Source organism: Drosophila willistoni, assembly GCF_018902025.1.
Source record: "Drosophila willistoni isolate 14030-0811.24 chromosome 2R unlocalized genomic scaffold, UCI_dwil_1.1 Seg167, whole genome shotgun sequence".
NCBI classification, from domain to species: Eukaryota; Metazoa; Arthropoda; class Insecta; order Diptera; family Drosophilidae; genus Drosophila; species Drosophila willistoni.
Genome location: NW_025814050.1, coordinates 8,201,466 through 8,226,925, shown reverse-complemented (window position 1 = coordinate 8,226,925; position 25,460 = coordinate 8,201,466). Strand labels below are relative to the sequence as shown.

General features: G+C 35.3%; 1 protein-coding gene across 1 annotated transcript; it reads left to right on the top strand.

The window, feature by feature from the left end:
• The first annotated feature begins 5 nt into the window (after positions 1–5).
• On the top strand, positions 6–24,982 carry LOC6644161 (zinc finger protein sens). The gene is made up of 5 exons (XM_002066994.4): positions 6–1,045; positions 13,743–14,505; positions 15,117–15,506; positions 15,802–15,983; positions 24,389–24,982. The coding sequence occupies exons 1-5, from the start codon at positions 592–594 to the stop codon at positions 24,826–24,828; spliced, it is 2,229 nt and encodes a 742-aa protein (XP_002067030.1). The 5' UTR covers positions 6–591; the 3' UTR covers positions 24,829–24,982.
• The last annotated feature ends 478 nt before the right edge of the window (positions 24,983–25,460 follow it).

Below are 25,460 nucleotides of genomic sequence, written 5' to 3'. Positions count from 1 at the left end.
AATAACGGAAATCAGAAATCGCAACCGCAAAAAGACACAAAAAAAAAAAAACAGAAGGAAAACCAAAAATCCAACGAGAGTTCTCGCACATTCTCTCTCCCTTGCGTTCTTTCTCTCTCTCTGTCGCTCGCTCTCTCACTCTATCTGGCTTTTCCATTTACAGCTTCTCGCTGGCTTTTGATTTCTTTCCAATCCACTAACATATTGGAAGAGTCTGAGCAGCGCAAGAGTTCTTGTTGTTGTTTTTTTTTTCGCTTTTCCTGGTCGCTTCGAGTCAAGTGGCAGGGCAGAGGCAGCAGTCCAGATTCACACTCTCAGCCAGGCGCCGGCGTCTCCGTGATTAAGTTTTACTACGACTACGGGGTTTTGTCAGTCCGTTCGATGACGCCGTAGCCAACAGTTCAAGTCGTATCAAAGCCAAAAAAAGAAGAAAAAAATTAAAAATAAAAAATCAGTGACGTGTTCTGTGAAGTGAATCTTATTTCCGTATCCGGATGCCGTCGCGTATAGCCCAATCAAATCACAACTAAAACCCAAGACCCATTCCAATCAAAATTCAATAACTAAACGCAATATATATATCCACATATAATGGACGTGGCCAAATTGCAAGCTAATCCCGGCCAGCATTTATTGCATCCAGCCACCTCAGCAGCACCGCCCGCCCATCAGCATCATTTGCCATTGGACTACAGTTTGGGTAACTTTAAGCCCGCCATTGCCAGTGATTTTCCAGGACCATTTGTGACTAGTCCCCAGCAACAGCATTCTTCCACATCCTCGTCATCCGCATCGTCTGCATCATCCTCCTCAATGTCCTCATCGCTGCAGGTGCGTGATCTCAGTGCATTGACCAGCATGGCAACGATACCATCGCCTACACAGCTGCTGCATCAGCGTATGCAGCAGGCTCAGATCACAGTGGCAGATCAGCAACATCCACCCAGTTCACATCCTCAGATGCCGCCGGCTTCGACATCGCCACATGAATATGCACCCATGTCTGCCTTTAAGGCGGTGCTGCCAAAGAAACGGAATGCCGACGGTAAGCTAACACAATAAAAAACCTCTGCGTGTATTTGTGTGTGTGTGTTTATGTGGTGTTTATGTGTGAACAAATATATTCAGCAAATTGTTTAATCCAAGCAATTCTCTAAAATTTATCATAGCATACTTTTTGGGTCAATATTTACCAAAATTGCGTATTAAATTTGTGAATGTGGTATAAATAGTAGATTGATTTATATCTAATCTAGACAAAAATTTGTCAAAAATCCTAAAAATTTAATCAATAGACTAATCTAGTGGGATATCATTTTTAGAATTTGATTTCTTAACAAAATTGTATTTAAAAATACTTGCACATTACTTGAATGAATCATCAAGACCTAATGAAGGAAATAGCCAAGCCTAAGTTAGTTCTGTAAATCAGATAGTTATAGATAAAAGGAATGAAGCAGTTGAATATCATTTTAAATGTCCAACTCAAATATCAATGCCAATGTATATCGATATTTCTCAAGTATTTGCTTCCAAAAAGTTTATAACTTTATGATTTAAGTATTAATATTTACATTTTGAATTCAAAATATTAAAGTATAAACGTGATTGTGTTTAGATGTTAAGATATATACTAACTTCTATAAAGATGCCAAAAGGAATGAAAATACAGAGATAAATTTTACACAATTACTACCTAATAGAAATAGTTTTTCTTTAGATTCACATCACAAATTACAGAGTATCTAGTTGATATAGACAAGTTAAATTTGAAAATCGATGACCCAATAGAAACATTATTTGGTGTATTTTCTGTTGCACATTTAAATTTTCTACCTTTATTTTCAAAATTTAATTACCTCAAAAAGTTTTTAAATACAATTTGCCCGTGAATGCAAATATAAAGCAAAATTTCAATTTCAATTTGTTGAGTGCATGGGCATTAATGTTTCCCTTGTCATGTTGCCACATCATCCTATATTCCCCAAGTTAATTAAAAAGCAAACAAACAAAGCAAAAAAACAGAGAAACGTCCACCGAACAAGTGAACAAATTTTCGTGGAAAAAAATTTGTTAAAAATTATTTGAGTAATGTGTGATTTTAAAATATTGCAACTGGTCAGTTGGGTATGCTAGAGTCTATTTGAACAGACATCACGGTGTCAGTTTAATTGGAAAAAATCCGAATTTCAAAAATTGGGGCGCGGCCAGGACATTAAATTTCAGGGGTAAGGGAAGCTGACAGAGAGAGCGAGAAAGAGAAGTGAGAATGCAGCAAACAGGAAAATATTCATTATTCCGTTTGTGTGAGTGTATGAGTGTGTGTGTGAGTGTGTATGGCGCTTAATGTGCAAATCTTCTGTGCGGACATGGAACGGACAAATGGATATCGGGGATTGAAAAATCCATAGCGAACCACAGAGATACTGATACGAGCTACAATAGATGAGGGGCAATTGGGGCAGAGGGTTAAAACAAAGGCAGAGATGGGCATATGGATGGATGGTTGGATGGATGAATGGATGGACGGTCTGTGTCGTCGCCATAGCAGTTGAATTTCAAATATGAGCATTGAATGAATGAATGAATGTGTGTATGTGTGCCAGTCTGTGTATCTATGTATGTGTGTATTCCACCAATACTCACTGACTAGCTCACAACCAGCGACAAGCGGATTTCATTTACCGGCATTACATGTATCCAACGGATATGTTTTCAGTCCCAGTCAGGCCAGCACAGACATGGATATGTGGGGAGAAAAAACATATACACACACATAGACACACACACATGCTCAAGCACATGCTCACTGAATTTTCAATTCCGTTTGCCGCGACACGCTTTTCCTCTTCCTTTTTTCCCCACCTTATGTTTTTGCCTTTTTCTCGTTTTCAAGCGAAAATGAATTTCGCTTTGTTTGTTGAAATATTTTTCCCTCCTTTTTGTGTGTGTGTTATTTTTTTTTTTTTGTTTGCTTTTTTGTTAAAATATTGGTGATGTGGTGGCTTCACTTGCTTTACTGGTCTTCTGGTGACTACTGACTGCTGACTGATTGGCCATTTCTGTTGAGTTGTCGCCACTTCCTTTGTCCCTGCAGCAGCAAATCTTTGTTAGGACTTATGAAAATTTAATTACTTTAACACAAACGTGATTACTTTTAAAGTAACAAATACTTGCCTTGTATTTTAGGCTTTAAAACTATTTGCATTTGATAGAAAACCATAAAAATTAATTATGAAGACATTGTCATATTGAAATTTTATGTAATATCTATAAATCAATAGTTGAATATAGCAATTCTCTTTCTCTCTTATCATATTCGGTAAAAGTTTATGATATAGTCAAACGATTCATACGATTCAAGCATTTTTGAAAGTTTATTTTTGTTTAGCTCTTTAATATGATCATTAATATACCTCAGTCAAATATTCTATTTAAACGTTTTAGTTTGATATTTGGTTAGATTTATCTCTTAGGAACCTAAAGTTCAAATATCTTCTGATTTACCTAGATATATGTATATAGAAATAAAGCTATATATATATATAGCTATATATAGATATAAAGCTATATATAGTTATAACTAATACATTAAAGCTATAGCTTTAATTAGGAAAATCAGAAGATATTGTTCTTAAATATCCAAAATGGGCCAGTTTTTAATTTATAAAATGTGCAAGTTTCTTTCTTTTTTTATTTATTGTTAGGATTTCCCAGAAACCTCTGGATATCAGGCATTGCCTTTATATACTTATATCATTTTAAAGATAAGAAAAATTGCTCCAAAATGTATGCTATAAATATTTCCAATATGCAAATTCAACTAACATTGTTTCAGTTAATAAACCAATTACCTTAAGGACAACAAATGCATATAAACTTTTGATTTCAAAACTAAGCAAACTTTTTATTCAACTTATTTTAACCTTTACCTTTTAACCTTACCTTAAGTTATTATACCCTTGCAGAGGGTATTATAAAATTGGTCAGATGTTTGGAACGCACAGAAGGAGACATTTCCGACCCCATAAAGTATATATATTCTTGATCAGCATGAGAAGCTGAGTCGATATAGCCATGTCCGTCTGTCCGTTTGTCCGTCCGTCTGTGCGTATGCGTTTTACTCAGCCGTCTTAAGAGCTATCGGTCTGAAATTTTGTTTCGGGGTTTTTTATTACCCGAGAAAAATAAAGTATGAAAACCATAAGGATCGGACCACTATATCATATAGCTCTATAAGAACTAGAAGAAACATTTTCATAAAAATCGGAGTATGCTATGAAATTTACATATGTGATAATATTGGATATAAAACCCCAGATCCCAAACATGAACTGTATGTGTATGCGTGCGTTGCTTTGCTTTGGGAATAAGGGAAGAAGAAGAACAAATTGTAAAATAGAGCGTAAAATTGTTTTGTTTGTATATTGATGAATTGAGTTGCAGAAAACAAATTTTGAACATGTAAAATTATTAATACCAGAACTTCAAGGGTATATAAACTTCGGCATAGCCGATGTTAGCTTCTTTGATATTTTTATTTTTTTTATTAAGAAAAGAATCTAAAATTATGTATGTACACACGATTATCTAGGTTTTAGATCAAATTAATTGAACGAGTCAAGATACCTTTGAGCTCACTTTGAGCCACCCAAGCAGAAACAAAAATGTACAATTAATACATCCCCAGACTTAATTATTGGCTCAACCTTGCCAAAGCAAAAGGTCACACAATAACTGTCTCAATTTTCAATAAAAAGAAACAAAAAAACCAAATGCCTCCGCCTTCATCTAGTGCACGTTTTTTTCCGTATGATTCAATTATGTATTAATGACGATAATAGTTTTGGCGTCTGGAAAACTTTGACACCGGACACCAGCAAGCAGTATGAGTCAGTGACAAATTAAAATAAATTAAACAAAAAGCAAAAACAACAAAAAATTGCTACCGACTAAATGCTGACTAAAAGTCATCGTTGCGGCGTTTGGTCAAAGGGGTTAAATGGCACCAAGACAACAAATTACTTTATCTATCGTGGGCATTGATTCATGCCAAAAAGATAGAGATACTCATGCATATATATATATATGTTTTTATAAACGTGGTATTGCTCTGAAATGATATCACTTGGAATCAGAACAATAACGATTGTTCGTAATAAATAATTTTCATAATTTATAGTTGCATTTACTATCTGAGTCCGATCGATATAAATTCAATAATAAATTTGTTAAGTCATTTTCAATCACACCAAACGATTGAACAGCGATTCAAATCAATTAAAAGCAATCGAAATATCCTATCGAATAAATAAAGCATTTGGCAACCGATTCTACCTACAATACCAATACCATATAGTCAAATCCCCCTCACCATTGCCCCCCCGCACTGTTCAGAAAAGTTCTTATCAGGGCTAAAGCTGTTACCTAGACGGAGAGTATTCGGAAAATTTACACAGTTGTTTGGACTCCTCCAGCCCAAAAACGAAATGACTTGAACGAGGGGCAGTATATTATTTTGGTGTCAAATAAAATACAATAATTTAATATTTAAACATAACATTAACTGATATAGCATGAATATATAGCTACACTTTAAATGAGTCTCAAGAAAATGTTCTTTGATTTGTAAATTGAATTTTAGGGTATACAAAAATAATTTAAGTTATTTCACACGCTTAACTTTCTCTGAATTTCTTTTGCTATTGCCTAATAAAATAGAGCATTCACAGGTCGATCACAGACTAGATTTATTTATATAAATATTGCCACAAGTATTGTACATATTATTGATCAATAACAAATTGTCGCAACGAAAATCAGAGCAATATTTATGAAATATTTACGACACACGTCGTAATCATTGGCAACTCATCGCCTGTCATATATATTTTAACTTCTCACAAGTAGACGAAAATTGGGCATTGTAAATCTATAAAGATACCAAAAAAAAATAAAGGAAAAAAGAAAAAATTGAAGCCAGCCAGTCGTTCAAATAAATACAAAAAAAAGAAGAAATCTATATAAAACACTGGCATAGATACGAATATGAGCCTTTTCCTGTATCTGCAAGATACATACACACACTGAGATACAAACAAGACTTACTCATGCATACATATGCATGTGTGTGTATGTGTGTGTATGTAGGTAGGTTAGAGTACACCGCACACGCGTTATGATTTACGATCAAAGGTAAATACATAACGACATCTAAACATGTCAATATCCTCGCCTCGTTGTAAAATCGAAAGAGTAAAAGTATCATAAAAATAAGCGAGCGACCGATAAGTAAACAAAAGTTAACTAAACCACAAGATACACATTCTAGGAGACAGTGAGAGGAAGAGAGAGAGAGATAGAGAGGGAGGATGGGAAAGGGTAAAGTATAAACCTTAAATTACACGAAAAAAAAGAAAACATTGAGTTATTTATTACTACTCTAAGAAAAATCAATTTTTTTTTTGTGGTGTGAAAATAAAAATCATTTTCTTGTCACGTTTTCATATTTATATATGCTTATTAAATGACATTATCATTTATCTCACAACATGCAGGAAATCTTTTGATTTGTATAGATCAATGTCATAGTTTTTAATTAAACGAAATAAATACTACTACTAGTAGTAGATATCAGACTAGCCATAAAAACTCACAGACGGCCTACGACAGTTGCTAAAATTGAACCCTGAGCAATACTGAATGGCAGCCATATAGTCTAGATATAGATTGATTAATCACAATGCTGAATCAAAGTGGACTTTGCCTCTCAATATAACAAAAAAAAAAAACAAAAAAAATATAGAATACTTTGGTTAGTGCAAGAAGAGTTTATATTTAGATATGGTCTTGGCCACCGAACAGTGAATTACACATTGTAGGTAACGTAATCAGAAAACTATATTGAGAATGCTATTAGAGGTTCCAATAGATCACTGAATCTCTTAGTCTCTGAAGACTTATAAAGAAAATTTGCATATTTATGTACAATATATTAGGTGGTATATCGAATTCAAGGGATAACTACTATTTGTATGAATGTTTTTGTCAAACCTTTTGGGGAATTTCTTACAAATCGCCTGTTTTAAACGACATGGAGTTGCGAGTTTTCATTTTTTTAACATTCAGTTGATAAGTTCTAATTATACGAGTTCTATTAATCTGAATTTTCGATTATGTTGCTATATAATGTAGGTTTAAATGATAAATCCACTTACAAATATCTTCAATATGAACAACCAAAATAAAATGTATATTATTCGTTATTAATACTTTAGTCGATATAGCCATGTCCGTTTGTTCAAATAGATTTCTACGTAGATTTCGAAAGACTTGGAGCTTCTAAATTTGGTTTGAAAACTTGTATAAATCGTATATATGTATATATGTATACGCAGAGTTTGATTCAAATTTGAAATTGAAATTTTCTATTTTAAATGTTTGAAGAATCAAAAATATCAAAAGCACTCTAATATCTTTTACATCTATTCTTTGGTCAACTAAATTTAAAAAGAAACTGAATGATGAATAGACAAGTTATACGTATAAGCACAAGCTAGTAGGAGTGAGCAAGATAACATATATTCTTCATACTGCTCATGCAGAAAATGTAAATACTTCTATAATACTTGGCTCTATACTTGGCTCATATGACCCTGATTAATGTTTCATATTATAATAGATCTACCAAAACGTGAATATCCAAATTTCTACAACTCAAATTTGACAGAAATATTAAACCAGCATTAAAAATTCTTAGTTTATTTTGATTACTGACTTCTGAATATTTGAAATCACTTTAGGCCACATTGATTCGAACAATTAGAACTCTTTTCGCCAGGTAACGAATGACATAGAAAAGTATCTGAACGATATTATGATTTAGATCTTTCACTTTTTGGATGATTGTCTTTACCAAGAAACAAATCTGAAATTGGTTTAAATTTATAAGTATGAAAGTCATTCAACGAATGAATAAGACTAATTGATTAAACAACTAACAAATAATTTGTCAAGCTCTGCAATGCCGTCGGCAAGAGTTGACTAAGTTTTAATTGGGCACACGAGTTTTATATGTATATGTATATGAACCTTAGTCGTGTTGATTTTCCTTCCAAGTTATTTAATATTCAATCTATGCATAATTTATAACACCATTTGGATTAGAATCCTAGTATTTGAAAACTTATCGATTAGGGAAAACGAAAGAGTCACAGTAGTTAGGGGGCGATCGGTCATAATATTATAAAGTAGTGCCTCTTTCGGCAAATATGAAAGTAGAAAAGTTAAGCACACACTCACACACACACACACACAACCATCAAAATAGCACAATATAAATAATATAGAGGCCAGTACCCAAAAGCGATATGACCATTGAAGAGGACCATAAAATGTGTGCCTCGGGTAGGATAGATTAGGCCATGATTTTGGTCACTAGCCCCCCACACATACAAGTGGTTGGATGCATGATTTACGAATTCGTTGAGATTTCGATTTCGAAGCCATATCAGTGAGAGGTTTTATGCCATATATGTACGTATGTATGTATGTGTATACATATATAATTCTTCTTTTTTTTTTTTGGACGGATAAGCTGCCACTCATTGAGTGGCATTAGAAGGGGATTGCGTATCCAAACACAGCACTCGTCGACAATCCCAATCGCAATCGCTTCCAACAGTTGTTTGTAGGTAGTCGTCAACGTTGTCGTAGTCGTTCCCTATCAGTAGTTGAGTTTTTTTTTTTTGCTGTTTTCTTTTTTTTTGCTATTTGTCGGTAGATTGCCTTTGATGCAAGTCCGGTTGGAGCTATCTCGCTTAGCTATTGCAATTACATTATTTATTTTTACACTGCAAATCAATCAAATGCTGCCCCAAGTCCCAGGCTCTTCACAAATGCCAATGCCAATGCAAACGCCCGAAGAAGAGAAGAGGGAAATTACTCACCCTACCCTAACACATTCCACTCTTTCTCTCTTTCCCCCCTCCATACATCCGATCACCCCTTTCACTGGCTTATCGCTCACTGTGGGTAATAAATCAGAAGGCTATCTAAACTTTAGACTTTTTTTTGTATTCTCTCTTTCTTTCTTACTGATAAATGACATTTAATTGGTGGTCCCGGCCAGCCGCTGGACAGTCAAGTTTTCACTTTTCAAATTCGATCAATTAAATGAGAAAACAAAAATGAGATCGTAAAACCAATTCGAAATAATAAACAGTCCAATAATAGGCATAGTACAACAATTCCCAAAATTGTTCTTAATATTAGATCTTTTACCCATTAGGGTGGGTCCAAAAGCATTGACATATTAAGTATACGCAGAGTTAGCCCAACTATCTAGTAAAATTGAAGAGTATATTGAATGGTTACATCATTTAGTAAGGCGACCACAAAAAACAGAAAGAAATTAAAAATTGAAATAAGTCCAAATTTTAATGCTTAACCCTCAAAGGCTCGTGAGTTTTTAATCGATTGTCATAAAATATATAACAAATGAAAACTAATACTGTTTTGAAAATTTATTTAAGTTAGGAATAAACAAATTAAACTTTTTAACATTAAATTAACTAGTTGATTTCATTAATTATCGATATGTGCCTTGAGACACTTTTAAGTCTTAGAGGGTTAAGGATTTATCATTAACCAATTTAAAATATAATTCCCCCAAATGCATATATTCTTGACTTTCCCAAAGGAAGGGGAACCGACTATAGAAGAGAACTTTTGTTGTTTGACTCACCCTAATATATGTAGATATAAATGTACTTATATATTTTTATACTCTTCCTGTCATAGAATTTTATTTCTATTTTTTTATATCAAACATATTTCTGTGTGTTTGTTTTTGCATTTTATGATGGCTTCTTTATTTGCTTAAATAATATTTTTTTGATTTTTGTTTTCTTTCTTTTTTTTGCGTGGAATTCAACTGATAAGAGAAGAGGTAAAGGGAAATATATATATTTTTGCATACAAATAATAATCAATAATATACAATCAGTGGAATTCTTTTTGTATGTGTCTCTGTATACATTAAACACATACATACAAACGAATGTACGCGTGTGTTTATAAGTGTGAGATTCAAGATATCAAAATTAATGTCAATTTTATAGATATTTAAAGGTTAAGGTTCATTTAGACATCCATTTGAGGTATCTGAGTATTGAGGTATATAAGTATTTGTTTGGAAAACACTCTTAGTTAAAGGATAAAAATAAGCTTAAATTGTTTAATAGGATGTTTTCTGATTAGTATATCTCTGCAGTTAAACAACTTATTAGTGGAGTCCATTCAAAATTCGATTTTTTTTCACCCCTGCAGATTAGATAAATGGAATTTTGTAAACCAACTTTACAAAAAACACGAACATTTTTAGTATTCAGGCAAAAAATCACAAATGGAGTAATACGAAACTGAATTTTGAATTTATTTGAAAGAAAAATTGCCTTCTTTTCTTTTGATTCTATGAAAATCCTTTATAAAATAAATCTTTAATAACATCCACTAAAAACTTACCAAAAAAGCATTTTAAATTATATTTAATTGCACTTAAGTTTCCGATGTTAAATTGTTCACATTCTTTGGATAGAACATTTTTTTTTATTTTTAGAAAATTCATATCAAATTATGAATGAAATTACAAAAGGCATGGAAATAATTAACACCGACAATATCTCCATTTACACCCAAATTCTAACGATAATAGCCGAAAATCGCCCCAAAACAATAATAATCCCTGGCATAAGCACTGCATTGAGCCCACCAATTGAATGGGAGTGGTTGGAGGCGAGGTCGGAGAACAGGATAACAATGATTTCAATTACCATGCAGTGTCGAATAATTATTTTACCTTTTTTGTTGTTGTTGTCGTTGTCCCCGGTTTGAATGTGAACAAGTGCGTGGAGTGCGTGAATATTGCTCCCGGGCGGATAAGTATAAAAACAGATGAACATCGCACCGCATCGCAGAGGGTGGCACACACACACACACAGAGAGAGAGGGAAAGAGATACAAGAGGGTCTAGGATGAGGGTGGACGACGGCTATGTCTAATGTGCACAAATTTATGACTTTACTACCGTCAGTCAAATGGATGGGGGTGGGGGGAGGGGAATGGGCGTTTTGTTGTTGTCTGTTTACTTTGTCAGCCTGCAGCCTCCAGTTGCCCGTTGCCAGTTGTGAGTTGCCACCCTGAAGCAGCCTACTCTCTTTGGGCCACATGCTTAAGCTCATTATTATCATTTAAAGAAGTCTAGTCTATGCCGAGGGTTACGTGAGCCACTGAGGCCACTTGTCCTTGTCTTCCGGCTGTTCTTCCGCACTTTCATCGTTATTATTTTGGGGTGGCTTTTTGTACCGTTAAACGATTTCAATTTCAAGATTTTATATATTTATATGCCCACACATAACAGTTGGCCTTCTGGTGGCTCTTGCTGGTGGTTCGTATACGATTCGAATTGCTAAAGGAAAATGGTAAATGCTCACGGGACAATTGTGTGCATAATTAGAATGCAAAAGGGTTCAGCATATCGACATTTGCTTTAACTGGGCATATAATTAAAATTGAGCAAACCAATTTCCAAATATCACAAAAACTTATGCAATGAAATTTCACTAGATTTCCAACACCTTGAATTGGCATAAACTAAAACTTAAGATTTCCAGAAACACTAAAAATTCTTATCATATTTTCAACGCTAAACCTAGTTGAGAATTACAACTAAAAAAGTGGAAAAAGAAAAGGACTCACCTTCCTGAGTAAGCAGAATCATTAATGTAATTGTTAATTTTAGTTTTGAAATTTCCAGTAATTGAAAATTTTCTAAAGTTTGAATTACTCAAGAAACCGACGACAATTTGTTTTTAGTAGAATTATAAATAAAAATTTAGAGCATCAACATATATCAAATTAATGACCACAATGTGGCTGCTAAGCATAGACTTTATTCTAGACTTTGTAGTGAAGCAGGGGGCAATCTGTATAATTCTAGAGTGCAATGTGGAAGAAATTCAACTTTTGTGAAGCACTTGAAAACCATAGAGAAAAGAACATAGTACACACAGAGGCAAACAACAGAAGCGCAATAAAAACACTTGACACTCTCACTAGTAAGATGCGACGGGGGGATGGAAAATTACCCTCCACACAGCAAAAGCAAAAATTTTCATCATAGAAAATTTAAGCAACTAAAATTGGTATGCCTGGGCCAATGTTTATATTTATTTGGCTTTGCGTTTGCCGCCTCAGTGACTACAAGAATCAAAGTTGTTACACCTTCACCACTACCCTAAACCTCCCTCACATACCGCTTTCCTTCCCCCGCACCCCCTTTTTCCTCACCATCATTGTCATCATCATCATCAAGCGGGTTTGTGCCTTTGCAGTTTACTTTTATCTGCGTGGCGAATTAGAATGTTGTCAAATTGTTATTCTTTTGTTGCGATGCGGATTCATTCATTCGATTTGCCTCAGGCCACCGTGGTTTCATTCCTCCGTCCGTCCGTCCGTCTGTCTGTATGTCTCTCTGTCCCTGTGTCTCTACCCCTTTTCCTACGTGATGTGCGCGCAAGATTTGCGCCTGCGTCAAAACCCACAGACAAAGAGAGAGTGTCGCCTGCCTGATTCCTATATATGTTTGTGTGTTTTCTGTTTTGTCATGCTCCATTTAGCCGAGTGTGGACCGAACAGATGTTCTATTTAAACGCACATTATTATTATTTCATTTCGACGGGCCAAGTCTGAGGATGTGCGTTTCGCGTCTTTTTGTGTTCACCCCACAAAAGTTTCCAAAACGATATCGAACATAATGGGAAATCAGCGAAAGGTAGACAAATTTTCAATGAGCAGAACTTCCGTTTGGGATCTCAAGAATGATTTGTTTAGGTCCTTAAAACTAACCAGTCTTAAAGTATAGGAGCTTATATTCGTAGACTTTCTTTCTTTTAATTGACTCTGGAATAATATAATATTCAAAATTCAGTCGCGAGAGTCCATTCTCATTTCTACATCTTCTTTATGAAGTTAGCAATTTAATTTTTAGTATGGTATTTCAATTAACTGTATATTCAATAAAGTTTGCAGACTTTAGTAAGTTTTTAAGCTTTGATGCCAAATTTCTACATTCCGAAGAGTTTAATCGTAAAGATACTGAATGAAATTTATAAATTACATAATTTTAATCATTAAGAAGTCTGCTAAGTTTTTTGAAATCGTTTCAATGAATCCCAAATGTCTATATTTTCAAATATCTGGAACGAGTCCGGTTCCCATCGATTCATTTAAAGTGGTTCTTCCTTACACTTTAGAAGAACACAATGATATTGCCTTTCTTTCGGTTTTTTGGTGCAAAATGTTGTTGAAACATTTGTTGGGTGTATTGATTGTTGACAGGGGCGTGCCCTAACCCTGAGCGCCGGCGCCTGGACCGGAGCCTTGGGTTCAGGGTGACGATATCGAATGATGATGATGATGATGCGTTGATGTCAAATGCGGAACGTTGTACGTTGATTAGGGTGAATTAATGGTCATGTAAGGTGGATTAGGCGATTCAATACGAAAATAATTACATTTGAAATTTGATATGCTGCCAACTGGCATATGTGCTGTGTATGTATGTATGTGTGTGTGTATGTATGTGTGTGAGACCTGTACAGGTGCATGTGTGAGTGAGTGATTAATGGTTATGCCCTGATTTAGCTAAACGTTTCCTCTGTCCTTCTTTTTCTCTGTTGTAGATTCTCTCGCCTTTAGTATAAGCAGACTGGTCAAGACTGAACACCTGACAGCCATTGCAGCAGCGGCTGGAATAAAGCCATTACCTTCCCTACCGACATTAACATCTCTACCGCCCACCACCGAGGAGGATAACAACAATTCCATTTCCATGTTGAGCAAAAATCATCATCAATTGCAGCAGCATTTGCAGCGTACCACCTCCATCATCAGTGTCAGTGAGCAATTGCGTCAATCGCGATCTCGTTCCCGCTCTCGTTCGCGTAGTCCTTCGCACAGTTCTTCCCAAATCGATATGGATGATGCCTCCGATTCTCATCACTCACATCGTTCGCTGCACTCCCGCTCCAGGTCGCATTCCCACTCGAGTAACTCATCCGTGGAACTTGAGGTGGACTCGCCACCAGGCAGTCCAAGTGCCAGCTCACCCAGTGCCGCCTCTGCCTCTGAGCTCCTGATCACAGCCACCAATAATGGCATAAGCTCGAAAAAATCAGATTTATTCTCTGTATCCGCACTATTAAGACGTGATGAGCCCACCCAGAGGAGGGTACCACAGCGGAGTCCCATTCTCTCCGGTTTGCCTACATCAAGTTCTGCTCTAACAATGCCCACTAATCCATTGGAGGCAATGAGACAAAGTTACCCGCCCAACTATGATGCCAACATGTTCCCCAGACAGCTCTTCCCACCCACTTTACCCTTCTTTGCCGCCATTGCCTTGGGACAACAGCAGCAACAGCATCAATCCGGATTGGCAGCTGGGTAAGCATTAACTAACCACAAACACATATGTTAAAATTGAATTCAAAGTAGGTTTAGTACTTGAAAGTTGCTTAAAACTAAAGAAAACTTGGGTCTAACTCCCTAATATACCCTCTTATATACAAAAATCCTTTTACAACTTCAATATCTTTTATCCGAATTTCGGTCTTTTAATTGGTTCCAAATTAGTAAAAAGTCTAGGATCCTATAGAAGCTGAAGTTTTGATTATCGTTTAGGTTAATCTTTTCAAAAATAATGAAAATTTGAAATCTGAAAGTTATGGAAAGTGTTGGCAAAGAAATAAGGATATTTTGGGGGGGTCACCTAAAAGCATTTTCCTATATGTATATAGGAAATTATTTTCCATTTCATGATACTCTCTTCTTTAAAATCTTGATAATATTTATAAAGTGGTTTTAAGTAAAGCAATGTTCATCCATAAAGCAACATTAAGGATACTCCAACATGGGAATAGAAGACTTTTTTCATTGTTAACTAAAAACAACATCTACCACAGACGGCAATGTCTGACCAAGTTTTAGTCCCTTTCTTAATTAGCACGCCTCAATTAAGTGAAACGCTCTTCTATTTTTCGTTCATATATCCCCAGCTACCATCCGGACTCGCAGGAAAATCTTTTCCGTTTACGTAGCCTCATGGTGCCGCTTCAGTCGGCTGGACAAAATGGCTCCACAGCGGCTGCGGCTGCTGCCGCCGCTGCTGCAGCTGCTGTGGGTGTGGGCGTCGGTGTGCCACCCAATGGTGGCGGGCATTTGGGTCTGCCGCATTCACCACACCTGCATTTTCATCACATAGCCGCTAGATATCAGGGACTGCATCAATTCAGTGACCTGTACTCGTGCATGAAGTGCGAGAAGATGTTCTCAACACCACACGGACTCGAGGTGCACTCCCGGCGCACCCATCACGGCAAGAAACCCTACGCCTGTGAGCTATGTAACAAGACCTTCGGCCATGAGGTCAGCCTCAGTCAGCACAGGTATGTAAAGCATTTGGGGATTTTGGTGGAAGCAATTTCTATGTCCGTTGTCGGTCGTGGTCGGTGGGTGGCTTTTTGCATGCCTAATGAGTGGACAAGGACCAGACCGGACCGGACCGGACTGGACTCCATACTTGGGACATTTGTGCATTACTTAATTTAGCTGAAATGGTGGGATTTGTCCTGCTGGGCAAATGTTTGCTTTGCGGTTAAGGGAATTGGAGCTTGGGCTTAATTACAGATGTCTCACCTACTGCATAACTATAGTTCCGTTTCTTTTTTCCCGTTTACACAGGGCGGTACACAATGTGGAAAAGGTCTTCGAGTGTAAACAGTGTGGCAAACGCTTTAAGCGCTCCAGCACTCTATCCACCCATCTGCTTATCCACAGCGATACGAGGCCTTATCCTTGCAGCTATTGCGGCAAACGATTCCATCAAAAGAGTGATATGAAGAAACACACCTACATACATACAGGTGAGTTTTTTTTTTTGCTAAATAAAAGAAGGATTAAGTTAAGCGGGCACTTTGCTTACTATAAACTAATTGCTAAAGGGAAGAAAATGAGACACACCCAACTTAAAATGACGACAACCGACTATAACTTTGCATTGCATTGGCATAAATTTATAAATTTATGCAGTTGCTTTTTCAATCTAGTACTAGAAAGGGCTTACATTTGAGTTACAACCACATAAAGACTAAAATTGATGTGTATAGATGGTCTAAGAGGGCTGGTTTTCAGTTTTTCTACGATTTGATCTATGTATACAGTCGTCGGTAGGTGAGTTGACTGAGTGGTTCAGTGATAAAGGCAACTGAAAAACAAGGATTCAACTTTGAACATTTAGGCTAGTGTATGAATGTTGTTTGTTACTTCTGGTCTAAGTTGCTAGTGCTTGTAAATAATAGTTGAATTGTTAGTATAAACTTCCTCATTCAAATCATGCGATATTTAACTTATACATAGTGAAGTGACTAACCTTCATTCTCCAGTAACGGATAGGGAGAAAGGGTTATAACTCTTTTAATGGCGGAATGGTAAGGCTGTTATGAATTTGGCTTTTTGGTGGGGTGGTTAGTAAACTTAATGTGAGCTATGGCTAACCTTAAAGTCTCTTCCTGAATACAAGGATGTCCATGCTTGCGTGGGGAAGTTGAGGGTTAGAGTTTGTTCTGAGCATAAATTTGTATTTTTCTACTAGCTACCAGGGCTCAATTATTATTAACTATATGGTGATGTGTGATTGGTGTGTGTTTAAATTTTTATGCAAGAAAAGTCAGCTAGTTTTTATTTTCATTTAATTTATAGACTTTGCAAAACTTATCAATGATTCTCAATTGTTCTTCAAAAAATATTTAAACAGGATTGTGTTTAAAAAGGTTTTTAATAAACATAAAATAGAAGTACATGTTTTTCGGGGTCCCTGGATTGCATATTTCAATTTTTAATACAAATCGTAGATATATGTAGGAATATTTTAGTTATGAAGTGGTTACAGGACCTACATTTGGGAAGAGAAAATGCATGGAATTTCGTTTCTCACGTTGCTAGTAAATTAACAAAACATTTAAAAAGAACTTATAAATCGTTTGTCTGATTTTACTGAACCCTTAATGGAAATTTCATTGAAATTCTTTAGACTTTATTACATAAATCACAAAACATATCTCTTTATAAGATTTGGGATAGAATCTATTCCTAACATTCCTAAATGTTCGTCTTTTGGAATAACACTCGAAGTGAATTCAAGGGTTTCAAGGGTTTTGAAAAGGTTTTGACTATACTTAATGCGAAATAAGTATATAGTGAGCCAAATCAAAGTACAAGGTTCTTTAAATGGTCCCCGAAAATGCTTTAAAGAATCACATCGCGTATTATATGACATTTAGTTGAATTTGAAATGGGGTAAGCACGTTATATCTACAGGAAAGGAGCCATTAAAGCTTTTTGGTATCACCAGCACCAAAAAGCCACAGTCGCAGTCACAGTTCCAATTACAGTTAGCTGGTATGAATGGTGGTGCTAGTCAAGGGGAAAAGGGGGCCTGATAACTATGACTGCGGGGAGACAAGTAAGAAAAATGGAGCAGACAGCTGGAAGAGCACACAGGAGTTACTCTCCCAAAACAGAAAAAAAAAACAAAAACAAAATAATAAAAATCAGAAACTAGAATGAGAGAGCAAGAAAGACAGACAACAGATATATGTATGTATATATATAGAGAGAGAGAGGAGGAGTACAGAGATTGCGTGAGAGAGAGAGCGAGATATTTGTAAGACTGATAAGAGTTCTATATACAAAAACTTTGGAGCGAGACTGGAAGGTCTGCACACACACACGCAGTTCACTCACTTATACAAAGACAAAAATGGCTGGCTATGAAACGCCTTTCGCGAGAGAGTGAGCAACGACAGAGCAAATCACAGCCGACCAATGAAAAATTTAGTCAAGAGATTTTGATTTTCTGTTTTATACGCGACGCACACACACAGACAAACACACACACACACACACATACTGATTCTCTATGTATTGGTATACACACCCCTATTGAAACAGGAAACAACTGCGCTGCCGCTTGGTACTACGTGGCGCAGTTTGGGTTCGCTCCGCCATTATGAAGCCCGACGCCTCAACGTCCAAGGGGGGTGAAAGAGGGGGCCAGGGGCCAACGGAGGGAAGTCAGCATCGATTTCAATTTCTTTATGTCTACGTGAAATTTCTAATCTCGTATGCGATTTGTTTTGCTTTCATATAGATACATATGTATGTACACACACACACATACGCATTCTATATAGTGTATTGTTCTTTTCATGATTTTTGTTTTTCTTCTTGCTTTTTTTTTTGTTGTGTTGTGATATTTAAGATTGGGGATTTGAAAATTGAATTTTTGTTTTCTTGAAATCTGCTTTATCAATGCCAGCACGTGTGCAGGCTATCAATGGCATTCGCAATTCACGTGTTTAACAATTATAAATTCAATAGAAGCAGCAAATAAATAAACGACAAGTGGTCAAATTTATGATAGACTGAGTAATAACATTTCATTGACAAAGCAATAATTAAATCATAGAAAATCATCTAATAGGTATTATTCAGAAATTTAAAGTAAATAATCTGCGAGATCTCCCTTTTGGAAAATAATTTAACGAAATTCTATAGCTAAAAACTAAGGAATCAACAAAAATTGTATACTAAAAGTATATTTTATGTGAAGGTTAAAAGAAAGGAGTTTTTCCTTCTCAATATGTCGTTCATTTAACCCTTTTCCAATTTAAAGGGTATTTTTCATAGTGCAGCATACGAAAACGATTTCAAGAGTTTTTAAATATACACTATTTCATTATTTGCATATATTTTCGTTTTATTTTTTCCTTCAAAATGATTTATTGTATGTATGTAGTAAGACTTCTATCATGGTCGAATTCAGTGGGTAGTCGGCTCTTTATGCCTTCTACTCACTAGTCTTCGAAAAAGTGAAGCAATCCCGATAAATCCTCATACTGACAAAATGCGTTCGCCGCAAATTACTGAGCCGAAAATGTCGAATTTTTTATCGAACCATACCCAAACATATTTAAAATATATGTTCATACATATATCTTTCCATGATTTCTATAATAAATAATAAAAACTAAGTTAAAAGAGTCCAACTCATTTATTTTTATAAAATATAACTCAAGCATAGTCAATTCAAGTCAAAAAATTCAATTGAATCTCTGATTCATTTTCATTCTGATTATTTCATGAGATTTTCTTCAGATTTCGTAATGGACCATTTAGCATAAGTATAAATGAGTGAAATTCCCATTTATCCTGGCAAATCAGTTTTGTAAATGGCAAGGATAATAACCTCTAATAAGCAAAACTTCCCCTCGTCAGACATATTTAGCGCGCGTCTGGTTAAATCAGTTGAAAAGAGAAAAAGAGCTCTTGGCACACACACACACACACATACACACAGATAGAGAAATATTCCAGACATTTTTATCGTTTGCCGCCTTCGATTTAGGACGTGAACAAGACCCCACCCAACTGCAGTCCTAACCTCTCCACCTCATACCACAACCCGCTCCCATTCATATCCTCCTTCTCCTTATTGCCTGTCCGCACATGTGGCTATGGAAAAGCTTCGACGTTTCAAGATTTTGGTTTTGCTTTCACTCCAGTTTTGCTCAGACTACTTCTTCTTGTTTTTTATGACTATCCTTAATTTTCTTTCTCTTACTGCCTTTTTCCTGATTTCTTTCTTTTTTCTTGGTTTTTTTCTTACTGCTTGAGACGTGTTTTCATCTCCGACAAGCAGATTTTCCCCATTGATGTGATTTGCCTTAAGAATTTTTGTGTATTTTTTTCGTCTTTTCTTTCATTTTCGTTTTCTCTTTTAAGCCAAGGTTTTATAACCTTTTTTTGTGCGCCAAGTTGTTTTTTTTTTTGGCATCAGATTTGGCCTTTTTAAATTTATGCAACATGAGGCTAGAAGGGATAGCAATATATCCAAGTACTATATATATGTACATACATACACACCTCTATGTATATGTATGTATATGTCTGTATGTATATTTTTAGATGAACAATCTTTCATGATTTTTGTTTGGCAACGGATTGAGATTTACTTGTTTAAGACGCCTAAGAATACATCAATTACCTTTTAACTTGAATAAGGATTACTTGTTTTACTCGTTATATTAAAGTTTTGAGTTTACTATCTATTAAAAACTTACTAAAAGGTATTACAATTCAACACTAAACCTTGTTATTTATTTAAACAAGAATAAAATTAAACGCAGCAAAGAAAGGCTTAAAAATTACTTAGTTTCGTATTTCCAAAAAATGTCTAACTTTGGAATCAATTTCTTTCGATAATACATTATAGATAGTGAAGGTTTTAAAGGCAAAAACAAAACACTTTTCAGATAAATTTTGAAATATATAAGTGCAATATTTATACTGCGAATCCGCAAAAGGGGCCATCTTTTATATTGTATTGGGTCCATTGACTGCTCATTATCCAGGACTTCAACCATATATACGTTAAATTCTTTAATAATTTTAGAATTCGAGCAATTTATTTATATTTTAAACTGATCCCAATAGAACCTTAAAGTAATGTAAGATTAAAGCTTACCAAAAGAGCAAACCAAAAGAAGTTCAATGAACTTTCTACTAAACATAGGCTAACTTTATTAAAGATATTCCTTTTAGTACTAAATTTTAGAATGGTTATACATTTAGATTGTACTAAATTTACTATGTTTTTTTATATATTTTACATACTTTATCAACTAGTCTTAAATGTTTCGAAATATGCAGTAAATTCATGTTTTTTGCACATTTTGTCTGAACTATTTGTGGTTTTCATTTTGTTATCTATGGCACTTCTGTCTATATAGGAGAGATAATGTTCATAGACTTGGTTACATTTTATTTATATGTTTGTATGTGTGTACATACATACATACATACATACATGAATACACAGACATACAGACAGAGAAAAACGAGTAAGAGAGATAGATATAGAGATTTGGTTGGCTTGAGGGGGAGGGAGCTGACGGCAACAAAATAACGACAACATGCTAAACCATAGTGAACTGTGACTGTTACATACACTCACACACAGACACACACACAATACACCCACCCACACACATATATATATGTATGTATATACATAGATTCATTTATATATAAGCATGTAAAAAAAGGAAAAACGGCAGCTTTCTGTTCTGTATATAATGGAATTGCAGCGACGTGATTGTGAAACATTCGACCGTTGGGATGTGCTCTGATTCAAGTTTCAGGCTCCCAGGCACTGCTTGTGCCTTAAGTAGGAGCAGGAGACTGGAGTGGGTGATGGCGATGTAGATGGAAATGGGAGTGGAGTGGGTGTACCAACAGTAAAATTGAGTAGTCAGGCTAAAAGTTGGCTCTCAGCGCTCCTCACGGAGCATGCCTTGTGATGATGCTGCTGCTGCCGCTGCTGAAGGGTTTTCCGTTTTGGAGCATATAGCTCGGGGCACGTTCGTGCACTATCGGCACAAATAACGTCACGTAGTCGCAGAGATTATAGAGCAGCTTTTATTATTTATCACGGCAACAACGAGCAACGAACACTAACGAGAATCCCAACCAACTGAGAATCCCGTCGGCCGTCGGCAATTCTTGTTGGGCTTGCTTGGGTTGCTTGGGTTGCTTCACATGCAGGAGTGAGACGAAAAAAAGGACGACAAGGATATACTTTTGTTGGGGTGCTCTTGGGTTCGTATGTAACCCTGACCGGCTCGACTTTATATTCACAATATTCTAACGAGAGGAAAAACTTTTACTTGCTCAGCTTCCTCAGTGTTTCGTTGGCAGATTTCAAGGATTTTTATTGCATCACATTGTGGAAATTCTTTTAAATCTTTGCTTGCTTCTGACTTGCTTTCTTTTTCCCCTTTTACTTCTTCTAATATTTTATGCTTTAGTTTCGTTCAAGTGTTGAGTAAACTCAAGCAAATTATATATATACAAGCAGAAAAACATATCTAAGTATAAGTAAAGTATATACATATACAAATACATATATCTGTATACATATATGTATGCATAAAAAATGCCAAGAGATTTTTACAATTTTTTATCTCAAGGATTTCTTCTTTGATTTGTTGATGACATCAGAACAGAATGAAATCAAACATTGGTTTTTCGTATACTTGAAACATTTTTGTTATATTGTCTTAAATTTTTTATGGATTTCATAAGATTATGAATCAATTTAATCGCAGTTCAGCATATATGTATTTTAAAATGGTATCGATTGATGCATTCGAAAAGTTATTTTTTGGAATTTAAAAAGTTGAATTTCTGATCAATCCCAAGCAATCCTTTCAAATTTGGCCTCTTTCTAATCGAAGCTTTAAAAAAGTAGAGCAATTAATGCTTTTTATAGTAATAACCATTAAGTTAGCTTAGATACCACTTAGCTAGGTATCAATATTATGAAAAATACTATTGAATAAACTCGACTTGAATGATTTTTATAAGTGAAAATGTTTTTGATTTGCTTACAGTTAAAAAATTGTATCCATTAAACCTTTTAAAAAATTTTTTTGCAAAATATGAAGAAAATTAAAAAATTAAAATAAATATCTAGAAGATTCTCTTATTACTTTGAATTATTTACATATAGTTTTATTAATCTCTTCATGTTTTGAGCAATGTTCTTTTAATTATACGTCGTTTTTATACCCTTGCAGAGGGTATTATAAAATTGGTCAGATGTTTGTAACGCACAGAAGGAGACGTTTCTGACCCCATAAAGTATATATATTCTTGATCAGCATGAGAAGCTGAGTCGATATAGACATGTCTGTCTGTCCGGCACTGCCGAAGTTAGCTTCTTTGAAATTTTTTATCTAAAAAATCAATAATCTACATATACATATGTATGTATGATAAACCCATCTGAATTAGTAAATTTCTTAATAACTTACTAACATAAGGTCACTTTGTATGTCTGTAAATAATATAGGAAGATTAGTTATCATAAATATGGCTTTTTTTAAAGAAAACAGTCCAATCTTTCTAAATCTTAAGGGGTTTTTGGCTTTTAAATATGATTGTAATCACTTTAATAATAGTTTATATTTTTAAGCTATATACACTTCGGAGTTTAGACTTAATATATATCTTTTCAGCCGATATATTAGGTATTATTAGGAATTATGCTGTACCATGAGTTATGTATGTATATTTACAATGCAAAGGAAAAATTAAATAGAAATACCTTTTTTCATCGTACATATTGTTTTAACAACACACACAAATTAAATTTTGCTTCTTCTTCAGACTTTTGCTTGTGTTTTTTAAATAAATCTCTTAATAGATTATTTCTATAAAAACTGAAACTATTGATTTTTACCATCAGTTTGAGCTTAGACGCTTTAAATTCTGAATTTCATCGATTTGAATATTGAAATAGAGACCTTATACATAAAATCGAATTACTCGAATTACTGTATAACAAATGCTTAAAGAACTTTTCTAATTCCACAAACATTTTGAAATTTCAGATATTTCATATCTTCTTTAACATTATTTCATTTTCTCAATCATTACTCAGTCATCCACATGCCATTTGCTGAAATTTCTCCCCCTTAATATCTGAGATTTCATTACGAATCAAAATGTTGATAACTTTTTTGGCGTCATCATTTCATCACAAAAAAAAAAGAAGGAAACGAAATAAAAGATGGAGGAAAAATCCAATTAAAAAAAGCTTTCTGTCTACCAAAATCTCTAATCAAATATTTAACGCAACGAAAATGAGCTACAAAATGGTAGATGAAAATGTGAGAAACCAAAGAACAAGCCAAAGTAAAAATTCCTTTAATGACTTTAAGTTGTAAACCGCAAAGCACCACACAGATGAACCAAAAAGTTGAAATTTAAAAACTCTGCATACAGGAACATGAAGAAGAGGAAGAAGAAGAAGCAGTTTGGGTGTGGGTGGGTGTTGGGGTTGGGGTAGTTGGTTTTGTGAATGGAGAATGGCGATAAAACGGCTGAGATGGCTTACATGAGAGTTTCTGGCCAGGGAAGGTTAGTCGGCTGAGGTTGGGGGTAGAGTGGAGAGTGCGAGCATTGTGGTGCGGTGGAGTTTGTGTGTCTGGGATAAAAACAAAATTTTTTGGGGGATGACGACACCGACTATGACGATGAGTGAGAGCTTTTGCATGTGTGTGTGTGTGTGTGTCTAAAATGGCGAACTTTGGTTGAAGAAGAATATTACGATGGGATGTGAGGGTCTTATCGATTTTTAGATTTTTGCAACTTGCCTAATATCTCTTACTGACTCTTTCTTTCTCTCTTTCTCTTGTTGTTGCAGGTGAAAAACCGCACAAGTGTCAGGTGTGTGGCAAGGCATTCAGTCAGAGTTCGAACCTGATTACACACTCCCGCAAACACACCGGCTACAAGCCCTTCTCCTGCAAACTTTGTCACAAATCTTTCCAAAGGAAGGTGGACCTACGTCGCCACAAGGAGACCCAACACACAGATCTTCGTGTCCATTTGGGTAAAGTTGATTTCATGTCAGCGGCAGCAGCAGCAGCTGCAGTCGAACTCGGAGGAGCAGCAGCAGCGGCGGCGGCAGCAGCGGCGTCTACAGGACCAGGACAAGGAGCTGTGGTCAATGCTAGTGGCTTGCCACCACCACCAACGTCAACGGCGGCAAGTCATCAACTGCAGGCCTCCTCGTCCACGGTTGGTGGTCAACCGCAGTTGACCTCACAGATGAATTGCCAGAAGGTCTCATTGCTGGTATAACATCAGCAAGAATTCCAATTTCAATTCCCCAACCAAATTCAACGCAATCATTGTGCAATAGAAGGCCTTGGGAATTCTCAGTCGATAATTTCCATGGCCACCTCAAAAATTTAACATTTTAAATATTATAAATCACAAAGAAGACAAAGAAAAAACCAAAACCAAAAAATATAAACCTAAAACTTTCCAACGTTGCCAAAAAAATAAGAAATTAAAATAAAACAAGTTTAAAGAAAACATACCAAAGAATTAACCAGAAGCCCACAAAAGAAAAAAAAATCAATTTTATAGTCTTAAATTCTCATAGCACATTTCCAAAAAGAGAAATATTTCACCCATTAATTCTCTCCCGAAAAAAATTACACAAAATTCATTTATCTGTGTCTGTGCATAAATTATAAAAATAAAAAACAAACAATTTGAACAAAATAAAACAAAAACAAAGATTAAACTAATATTAAATAATAAAACAAAATCAAAAAATTCAACAGGTATAAAAAATCGTGCGTGTCGTAAGATTGTAAAATGTCAAAATGTTCCAACTTTTTTGTCGCTTCTCTAGATAGTTGTGAAATTAAAAATCGAAACCCAAAAACCATTTAACAAAAAAAAAAAAACAACAACAACGCTGT

Excerpts from the sequence above, each read along its gene's own strand:
- LOC6644161 (XM_002066994.4), top strand. The coding sequence starts at position 592 with ATGGACGTGGCCAAATTGCAAGCTAATCCCGGCCAGCATTTATTGCAT. Across the intron at positions 14,506-15,116 it reads CAATCCGGATTGGCAGCTGG|CTACCATCCGGACTCGCAGG; the intron begins GTAAGCATTAAC and ends ATATATCCCCAG. Across the intron at positions 15,984-24,388 it reads ACACACCTACATACATACAG|GTGAAAAACCGCACAAGTGT; the intron begins GTGAGTTTTTTT and ends TTGTTGTTGCAG.